Source organism: Argiope bruennichi, chromosome 11 (genome assembly GCF_947563725.1).
Source record: "Argiope bruennichi chromosome 11, qqArgBrue1.1, whole genome shotgun sequence".
Lineage (NCBI taxonomy): Eukaryota > Metazoa > Arthropoda > Arachnida > Araneae > Araneidae > Argiope > Argiope bruennichi.
Genome location: NC_079161.1, coordinates 33591778 through 33603326, shown reverse-complemented (window position 1 = coordinate 33603326; position 11549 = coordinate 33591778). Strand labels below are relative to the sequence as shown.

Here is an 11549-nt window from a genome sequence, read left to right as displayed (position 1 = left end):
CCTATTAGTCTATTCAACGAACTACTATTGGTTCCGAGAATAGCGCATATATTCATTTTCAATAAGGAAATGTTGAGACTATGGACTTGACAGTAACTTGCTTGCTTTACCTTTTAGTGAAACAATGAAAACGAGTCAATTAACGGAAGACCAGTCTGATTGTTCCAATATTGTTGCATTAGGATTTTCGATTAAATTGTTAACTGCACTTCATTCTGAAATTTAATATAGTTTATATCCGCCATGTCTGGTAAGTACTTACATTTAAAAGATACTTTCGTTTCTTAATTGTCTTAAGTATTTATATGGTGGCCGTATGCCAATACATAATTGACCTCCATATAATAATAATAATGTTAAATAAATAATAAAAAATAATACATTTCAATAATGCTAATTTTTGTTCTGTGCATTTTATTATTATTTTTTTATACATAGTATAGTAATTATCAAAAAATTCGAACTCGAGATTCGCTGAGAACTCCACGTTTTAGACATGTCTGAGTTCAAGCAACCATAGATAATGAATTTATTGCTATATCACAATTAAGGTCTACGTTTAAAAGGCAGTTTTTGGTGAATATTCACAATTATTTTTATTATTTTATTTTAAAACTCATTTATTTGGATTTCCAAATCTGTATTTGTTTTAATTCTACAATAAATAGAAACCGAGATATGTGATGTTTTATAAACCATTGTAGCTATAACCAAAACCGGAAGTAATTCTATGTTTTCCAACATTCAGTTACTATTATTACTAATTCAATTACTAATTATTCATTGCCTCCCTGAATTATAATTTATTTTATAATATGTTCTATCAACAAGCGCATTAGAATACGTTTTGAGTAATTTTTATATCGAAAGGATTAGCATTTGCATATGCTTTCGAACATTATTACAAAGCATTTTTAGTATAAGACAGATAAAAACTTTAAATTAATTTTTTGAAAAAACTTTGATTTCGTAAACATTTTCATACGCAAAACACGATATCTTAAAAATTTATTAATATATATTATCCTGTGTTCCATAGGCAATAAACTAGGGATATAACTTTGAACTGAGTAGTTTTTGTTTTAGAGCTGCCTAATGTAATTTTCAACAACGAACTTCGTGAAATTTTCCAATACAGAGATATTCGATTAGCTGTAACTTTTTTTAAAAAGGCACATATTTCTTAGATTCCAGTTCATTCCCTTCACCGTAGCTATAAGTATGTTGCGTACAAAAATAATCGGAATATGTGCAATAGAATTTTTTGTAATGTTATGCTTTTTGTTGCAATTTCTACTATTTTTTACTCAAATTGATACATTTCACAGAATCTCAATTGGTGCAGAATTTCCTGATCAATATTTTTCTTTATTTGCAATCACACTGATCTTGAAAATGAATTGAAATAGCTCATTAATGGGATTTTTCAAAAAACTGTCTCCGTAGGCGGACAGATAGAGATACCTTAAATAATGATTATTGCACAGTGTAATTCGAAATTTACGTAGCAATTCTGCGGGACAATTCATATCTAGTTAGGAAATTCACTGATCACTGATATAGTCAATTTCATGATAAATATTGCAATTGGATAGTAAAGTATAACTTAAATCTTTTCAACAGTATTTAATCACAATTAAAGAAGAAATCTACTACACTTGAAACGAGCATCTGACAAATTTCAAATGTATCTCTAATGATTAATGAAATCTCGTAATCAGCGAGTACCTGATTTTTCGTTTTTGAAGGTATCACGAAGAAAATACAATTTTTAATATGATTTATTTTAACAGGAGAAATGTTTATAAGAGATAATTAATACATGGCGGCGTATAGTGTGCCAAGTTGTATTTTTTTAAACGGTAAACATATTCAAAAGAACTAAGAAACTCGCAACTTCTGAAAAGTTTGAAACTGATAATTTTTACATAAAAGTTGCCATTAAATCTTACTTTTCTTTATTTTTATTTAATTAATTTTATTCAAGCTTTTAATCTCTACTCAGCGTGCATTTAAACATTTCAAACTAAAGAAATGAGAAAAAAAAAGTTAGTTTTATTTCATTTTATTTTTGAAACTAGCAATAAAATTGTTGATGTTAGAAACTCTCCAATTAGTGCTTGAAAAATCACTTTTCGGGCTCTGACTTCTTAGCAGTTGTAGATATCGAAAAACTTTAAATGCAAAAATTGTTTGTCTTAATGAGGCACTAATTTGATTTATTTTTCTATCTTCAATGTTAAGAAAGTTGAAATGATATTTACAATCCCTCGCCATTTCCACCCCCTTTGACGTAGATAACGCATTTACGAACTCATGCAAGATTTTTACATTTCTTAAACGTATTTCAAGCCGGTTAATATCCAAACCAAATTATGGACATAGGAAGAGTTTGTTTGTTATATATATATATATATATATATATATATATATATATATATATATATATATATATATATATATATATATTAAACCCTAATAGTGGTATTCAAATTTTCATAAATTCATTTCATCAATTTTAATGACTGATTTAGTGGATTGGAGAGTAAATCTTTTTATTTAAAATATGAATGTCTCATGAATATTTCGTTATTTATAATTCACAGAGCAGAGGATCTAGATAAAAGCTAAACATTTATAATTTATTAAAGCATTTATTGACTCAAGTTACATAAAATATAATTATTTGCCTTATTTAGGCCATTTTAACACGTGTATTTCTATTATAAAAGCTTAGAAATTAGCTGTTGGACCCTAAATTAAAATGATATATATTAAACCATGCTTGTCTTAAGTAAAGAGGATTTATTGAATATCAATAAAGTAGATATTGTGAAAGACTATGAAGTGAAGTATAAAAGTGAGCCGAAAAGGATTAATGTATATTCATTGTGTATACTCAAATTTGTGACCCATTGTATATTTAGGTCCTCAGCTAATACAATGGTTCGTTGCAAATCATAACCAATAAAAAGTTCAATCGGATGATGGCAAATAAACGGCGGAATATATTAATTTGAAATTTTTGTTTTGAACGCAGGGTTACCACGGCACCAGGAGAGCAGGAAAAATATAGAGAATTTAAAAAACCGGGAAATTTAAAATTTCTATAATTACAAGGAGTTTTACGTTTCTTAGGGGGGGGGGGTCCATCTAAAAAATGCCGATCTCTAAAGATTGCAAGAATAAAAGATGGTAATCAGAGCTTCTAAAAAAATTCCATAGCTTCTAATCCATTCGTGATTGTGTGATGCGGAAACTCTTCCTATTTTTTCTATATAAGAAGGTCTATTTTCTATATAGAATCAGTGATATAACTTTATCTTCCCCTTTAATATATAAATTTATTCTTACTAAATTCTAAATATTAAATAAGGAGAATTATTTTTGTATGTAAATATAAACCTTCTTTTAATATGCTATTATTTCGAATAATGTTAAAATGTTCCTTCCTTTCCTTTCTTTTTCCACTCTTCAAAATCATATTGCGGTTAAAACTAGCACACGAGTGCTATTCGCGCATATCTTCATATCTTGAATATACGTACAGGGAAAAACAGGGAATTTTGTTTTTATCCAGATTTAAATGGCAACTCGATTTAAAAAAAATACATTTTAGATATTTTTTTTAGAAATTTTTTTTTTCCCACAAAAAGTACGAGTTTTCTGTTTAAATGCCAATTCACACAGAATAATTTTAGAATGAATGTTTTTTTTTTTTTTCCTTATTTAAGTTATTTTTCTGATATTATGTGGCTCATTTTTTAATTATTTTTTTAGATTTTGAACTTTTTGAAAGACTAACAGAGAGTAAGTCTCTCTATGATTACTGCATAGAGAAAACCACCAAACTGTTGGCAAGAGGAGTGTGGAGGAAGAACTCTGAAAATCCGTTTTTATGCTTTGCTCCCAATATTATCGAAGATTTGATAGCTGCTGCATCTGCCCCACATTGTGCTGCTAAGCTATCTGATCTGAAACTTCTTCTACAAACTGGCAGATTTCAAGAACTGGAATTGTCTGAATTTGTCATGGATGAAAATCGGGACTTGTTTCCATTTTATTTATCTGAAGGTGTCTGCAAGAATTTAAAAGTGCTTAAAATATTACAATCCTTGAAACGTGTTGACATCGAAGTCATTCTTAAATACTGTATCAACTTGGAAGAGTTTCATTCCAGCATGCTTGTCGGTTTCGGTGCCTTCAAAAATTGTCATAAACTTCGGATTTGGAAGGTACACCTTTCAAACAACGATCCATATTTTCTCGCCTACGATACTCCGGATTTCCCGGAATCGCTAAAAAATTTAGAAATATTTTCAGTCTGTAATGAATATCCTTGTTTCTTGCTCTACAGAAAAATAGCTGAAGTTTTGGAGAATTGTCCAAAGTTAACATCTGTTGGCATGGGCGATTCTTCTGTGGCATTGAAATATCTCAAAGAACCAGAAAGCAAAGTTTTCAATTTCAAGGAATGTCACTGGGGATATAACTCCGAAATTGTGTCTGAAAATATAAATTCAGACCCTCTTGTTCTTTTAAGAAACGCTGTAATTTCCTTTCCTCTTGTTGAACAGCTAAATTTGGTTGTAAGTGATGATTATAATCTACGATGCTTGACTAATCTGAAACACTTAAACTGCCTGAATATTAAATACACCGGTTATAAGGAAGAATTCTTGTCACATCTCTATTCCCTGCTTAGTGGAATCGGGCATCAACTAAGGCACTTGTCTGTGAAGGCTACCAGCTATCATGTGCGAGTAGAAGATATCTTACTCTACTGTCCTAATTTGGAAACTTTACAGCTTGATGCATTTTTATCCAAACCTAGAAATTTAAACTGCGGTCAACATCGACTTAAAACTTTACATCTTACCAAATGTAATAAAAAGGGTTTAATGCTTTTGTTATTTAACTGCAAAGATTTGGAAGATATCTTTATTCATAATGCCAGTTGCTTAAAAGATGATCTCCTTGAATTAATTTTAGATGTAAACCCCCTATCAAACCTGAAAATGATTTCATTGGAAGATTGCACTCTTACAGAAGATGGATTGCGAAGGCTCTTTCAGTCTGCAAAGTCTTTACAGCTAATGCAATTTTGTTGTGGAGCTTTTTCACCAAGATTCGATTACAATGAATTTGTTCCGAACCTTACTAACGAATTTAATCTCAAGATTATGAACTATTCATGTGAAGACTAAGAAGAAGAGGCAGAATTCTTTCGACGCAAGTTTGTTTGATTCCTTTTTTAATTCGTTGTTAGTTAAGACATTTTCAGTTACTGTCCTGATTTGAAAACATTGTGGATTGAATGCAACCTTGGAAATTATGTGCAAATTTTGAGATTTTGAACGGCGTATTGCGACTTAATTTCACCTACCTCTACTAATTTTAGGATTGTGAAATATTCATATGAAGCCTTAGAAGACGAGGCAGAATTCTTTCGTCGCAAATTTGCTCGATGCACTTTTTTTTTAATTCTTTGTTAATTAAGTCATTAAGACTATTCTGATTCGAAAACCTTGTGGATTGAGTGCACCCTTGGAAATTGTATGCAACCGTGAGAGATTTTCACCAGCATATTGCGAGTTATTTTTACCTACCAGTTGTACTAATATTCAAGTTTTTAAATATTATTATTGTGCAACAGCAAACAAGCTATTTTGAAGGAGAATGACTTCAAATTTCAGGTTTCACCAAACCAGAAAATAGTGGACTACAACTGCTATTCCATATCACATTCATATTCTTGATTTATTAATTTCATTAAACTATTGCACTCCATGAAAGGGTGGAGTACAAAAGTCTGATGGATTCAGTCAGCGATGTCAATGCATTTTACATGGTTAACCCATCAAGAATCGATTGCAATTAATTTTTTTTTATCTCATTAATGAATTGAATCTCAAAAGCGCTGTAAGAAAGGCGGGGAGGGGAAGACTCTTTCGCCTCGTGTTTAGTTGTGTAGCTTTTACTTTAATTCTTGCTTGCTAATATTCTTTTTGTGTATTCATGTTGTTTGGTGTAAAAATATAATAAAACATATAAAATAAATGTCCATTGTGTTTGAAATAATATATATATGTATGCATATGTGTATTTTGATAAAATTAGATTTTTTCTGTATTGTAATATTAGAGAGTTGAATACTAAATAATATGTTTATAGGTGCTAGATGTATAAATGATCGAATTCTTCATAATTTATAGAGTGTGTGATGGTCATATTTTGCTTAACGCGTTCATTAATTCCCTCTATTATCCTTCATTTTTGGAAGATTGTTTTGACAGATTTAGAAATGCTACATATACTATTTTAAATAAAAATCCTCTAAATATCCTTGTTTTATTTTAATATCAATTAGTAATAATATGTCTTGTATTGAAAATAAAAATTTAAAAAAAAACCTGAAACATTTTACTCTTTTTAAATATACATACATAGCAAAAATATTTTCAGATTATTAACATGCCTGCAATACAATCGTTCATGCAATGTTACATTTTATACAATATGGTTTGATTGATTGAAAACATTACAAAATTGAACTTCACAAAAACAAGGAGATAAATATCACATTTTTTTACAGGACAACCTCCTAATTTTCTAAGAATGTATTCATTTTTTTTTTTTTTGTACATTTCCCAAATTATGCGTAGTTTTTCCTTCTATTACTGTTGACCCTTCTTAGAAGCATAAATGGACATTGTGAGACCTTTTTTTAGAAATGCGGGATTCTAATGGGCTGGCGATTGTTAATTGAAGCCGGTGAAAATCCACAAATGTGAAAGGCGATACGCATATCTATCTTTACAAAGGAACGTAGGCAACTTCACACCCTTATATTCCTGTCATTGCTCAGAGGTTGCTTGCATAGTGATAAAAATATTTATACTTAAAATTGTAATGATCTTAGGCCGACGAACAGACATTCAAATATAAAATGAATTTTCAATTTTTAATTGATATACATTAAAAGGTTTAGGCCTTTTTTTATATGCAAAGTTGTTCAAAAAAAAACAACGATTCTTTTTTTTTTTTTGCTGTTGTTGTTTATGGCATTTGTCATAGACTAAGCACGCTGACGAAGGCAATGACTTTAAGCCGAGTTTTAGCGTCTCTTGTTTCAGTGGCGTCCTCAAGGGCCAAGAGTACGTTTTAGCTACTCATGTGTCACAGCCCTTTTCATGGGGTGGACTTCATTTATACATTTCATTCACAGATCGTAATTTAGACCTGAATCTGAGAACGATCACCTCTGATCCAGTACCTCCAGTGATTGTCACAACTTGGAGGTCTTTGTGGTTACGATAGATTTATACGTGCACCAACCACCGTGTCCACTGAGAGTCTTCGACCGGTAGGGTTCGAACTCACAACCAAAGGAATGCGAAACCAATGCCCTGCCCATTAGGCTGTCACGGTCTTTTTATTCCTAATGAACAATCATAGAAAGAGACACATAGGACACGTCACTGGATAGAAGAAAGTTTCATTTTTTGCATTGGATAACTCTAGCAAAAGTGGCGCTGTTGCTTGTTTACGAGGAATTGGCGATGCTGCAAAAAATATCTGCAATATGCTACAAGTGAATTCATTGATGAATAGCAACGTGTATTTCTTTGTATATTCAGCAAAGAGCGAGTTCATCATAAACAAATCTACAGCGGTACTATTCGTTTCAGTTTCCTGAAACTACCACTTTTCAACGATTTTATCTCACTAAGGGGTGAGACGTGGAAGGATGAGCGCATTTCCGGAATACTTTGACCTTGATTCCCGCCCTATTAAAGATTTTTTAGTTCAATTTTTTTTATTTGTATGTCAGTATCTTATCGTTTCTGATAATATTATTTATTTTAATTCAGTTCACGAGTAATTCGAATTTACTTTGTTGTTAAATGTAAATTTCTCCAGCTTTCATCTTTCTTCTCACCCCTATTTTGCCGAATTAAACCCATCCCAACGCATGTACAAAAGCACAGAAGGTTTTAGAATTCGTTAGCGAACAATACAAGAAATTCATAAAAGGTATGAAAAGGGAAAATCTCTTATCCTCGCACGCTTGATGAAAATATTGTGCGATTAAACTTGTTTTTTCTTATTATATTAGTTAGTTTGGAGTGGTTTGTCTAGAATTTGTTTTTCACCTTAGTGACAAACTAACTTGGTAGCCGTTTCTCCTGTTTTATCAGAAATAAACTTAATTCTGATATTTAAACATCTTAGAATTATGTAATTTTACTTTATAATGTTCATATATCATTCTCTCTGCTACCATATAATTTTAATTTTAGAATATTGATGATTTACTTATTAGCAATTTGATGAAAAGTTAATGTTCATGCAATTCGGAACAACATAAATTTACGGTTGAATCTTAGTTTACTGTTCCCAAGTTTGTTACCAATATTGTAAACCAATCGGACATCTTGATTTTTTTTTTTTTTTTAAATTTCACTATGACGTTTGATTCTATTGAAAAGAACGAATTTAATCGATTCGATTTACTACAAATTACAGCGTGTACAAGATTAAAAAATATAAGGAAAAAACGTGTACACATTTTGAAACAAAAGCTGAAAAAAATTTTACTTCAAATTATGGTTTAATAAGATATAATAAATAATTTTTTACGTTGTTGAATTGTACATGAACTACAATACTTTATGAGAAATGCTAAAGTGAGAATAAACGACAAATAAATATCGATTAAAGAATTGAATTTAGTCGTGTATCATAATTAATATGTTTTGTTGCTGATAATAAAATAATGTGGTGTTATTTTTAATATGAATTACGAACAAATAATATTTATTCTTTTGCAATTCTTACTGAGTTAATATATTTAATTAAAAACATCTTTCTAGGAATTTTATCAGAATTAAAAGTAAAAAAAAAAATAACTACTTAATTACTAATTTAAAGAATTTAATTAAAATCTGCATGTAATTTTGCATAATTATAATTATTTTAATATTTTAAGTATACAAAATTAGAATAATATATAACAGAAAAAATATTTTGATAATATGCAAAGGATCCAGATAATTTCATTTTACAATTTTTAATAAATAAATTTGTTTTATTTTGATTTAAACATCTGCAACAGTTTTTTGAAATCGTCTGCGTTATTAATGTAAAGTTGTCTTTGTAATCTAGTAATTTTATAACGGAATTTTTCTGCTCTGAAACGGATTTCCTTATACTTTTTTTAAAAATCTTTTCTTGAATTAATGGTTTCTTTGATAATTCGTTATGAACAACTTCAATATTACAGAAAAGTTCGCCGTTCCATTAAAGAAATGATTAAAATGTTCCCTTTCGGCAGGAGCAATTAATTAAATGAAATAAGTTCATTAATTCCTTATGATTTCTTCTGAAAAAACGTGCGTCTCTAGTATCGAAGCTTCTAAGAACGAAAGTTTTGATTCTTTATTGTTTTTGTTTTGATCAGAATCCTTATGTTCAATGTGCTAGCAAAGCTACTAAGTTCCGGTTCCCGATGCTAACGAAGCAGTAGGACTTTTTTTTTTTTAAGTTAAAAAAAATCTAACCAGTTCTTTCTTTAAATGCCAAAAACATCTCGTGCTGTAATTTATTGTTTAAATCACAGACAAACGCATTTTTCTTTTTTTTTAATTTCAAAAGTGAAAGGATATTAGCAATAGTGACTCATAAAAATTCTATGAGAAGTCTTCATACATAAAACAATAATGATCAATATGACTTGTAATTTTTATAAAAACAATAACTAAATGTAATTGTTTCACGGTATCGTTTATATGATCCGCTGTCTTGATTGGCGACGTGGCACTGTAGGCATTCATGGCGAAGTAAGGGACACACTAAGCTAGGATTTTACCTTTAATAATGAATGCATTTATAATTGGTGAACATCAGGAGTACGGATGGAGCCTCTGGTTCAAAACAATGTAATTTATTATTTATACTACATGTTTTGGCGGGGGTTTCTTCTACGATTAATCTTTAGCATGCGTTAATACCAAGTAGCAGAAAATCGAATATTTATTTTGGAAATTTTTTTTCAACGATTGAAAATGAAATTTTGACACAGAATTACAAATAGTAAAAAAAAAAAAAAAAAAATCACGTACCAAATTTCATTTAACTGCATTTATATACTTTCAAAAGAACAGACCAATAAACGATAAACCTCTAGACGGATTTCGTTCCAAGTTTGATTCAATCTACATTTTAGATCCGTAACCAAGATACAAATTTTATTTATCTAGCTCTTTATCTTTTCTAGTTTTCGTGATCATTCGGATGACCAAAATAGACATATTTTCTCAGAGTGAAATTTGTTTAAAATTCGATACAAATCTACACATTTGGTGTTAAATCCATATATCAAATGTCATTCGACTAGCTCAAAGCCTTTTTGATTTGTCCTGTTCACAGACATAATTCCAAAAATTTGTTTTCCATGTTATTTTGTGTGTGTTTCTCGGACAGAGAAGTCGGAAACTTGTAGATGTGTCCTAAACTACAATTTGAATTTTTTTACGACTATAATATTTTCTCTTTGTATATTTCGTATTCGAGAGAGTAAAAAATGACCAATGTTAAAAATCCTCTGAATCTATTTGTTATAAACGAGAGAAAACTGAAGCTAAAAGCTGAAAATTCAGAATCATAAAAGTCTTATTATTGAGATGCGCAAATTTGATTATGTCATGGAGTGATTGAAATTTCAAGCGTAGAAGCTACAATTTTAATAATCTCAGAAAGCTGTTTTATTTTAGTTGTCTCTCACATATAAAAGATATTTATAACATTCCCTCTTTCTATTTTTTATGCATACTTTTACAAAAATCAGTTTCTAAGAATACATCACCACAGTGTGACTAGAAAAGGACAAAAGTCAAATGAAAAGAAAAACTTCCTCAATTTTCCTGAGATATTTATCTTCTCAATGGTTCAAATGGTAATTGTCTATGTTTCGATTGAATAACACGCGCAAAGTGTGACAATTTTCTTCGATAATTTTTTTATTTTCCCGCTTGTTACTTTTTTTTTTCGATAGTTAATACTGTGTAATAAGCATTCACAGTTCAATACTAGTTTTGAATCAAAGATTCTTCATTAGATAGGTAGAACATTAGCTTCTAGGAATTTTCGATGACATGTATTACAGGAACTACTAAAATTGAGCAAATTTTAATTCAAATATATAAAATTGAGATAGTTACTCTGTTATCTAAAATGAACAATTTAGTTTGAAAACAGTGAATGTAACTTCATTTAAGACTGATTAATATATTTCTTTAAAACACTAAGAAATTGCAATAAGTATCTGTCTGCAATGATATGTATTGCTGATTTGGCTCAAATCATCAGTTGCTACACGATGCATAGAAACGTATTAAAGCAGCATTGATTTTCTCTCCATCTATTGATTATTATTTTTTATTGTCCTTGTAATCAGTTTTTACTATAATAGGGATTTCGTGGAACTAATGGAAATTATTTGCATTTTTTGGAATCTAGCAAATTAAGAGAGCATTGATAAAAAGTTA

The 11549-nt window shown here is 29.8% G+C and overlaps 1 protein-coding gene across 1 annotated transcript; it reads left to right on the top strand.

Annotated features, from left to right (window-relative positions):
* On the top strand, positions 1-6303 carry LOC129957395 (uncharacterized). Its single transcript, XM_056069696.1, has 2 exons — positions 1-250; positions 3781-6303. The coding sequence occupies exons 1-2, from the start codon at positions 244-246 to the stop codon at positions 5205-5207; spliced, it is 1434 nt and encodes a 477-aa protein (XP_055925671.1). The 5' UTR covers positions 1-243; the 3' UTR covers positions 5208-6303.
* The last annotated feature ends 5246 nt before the right edge of the window (positions 6304-11549 follow it).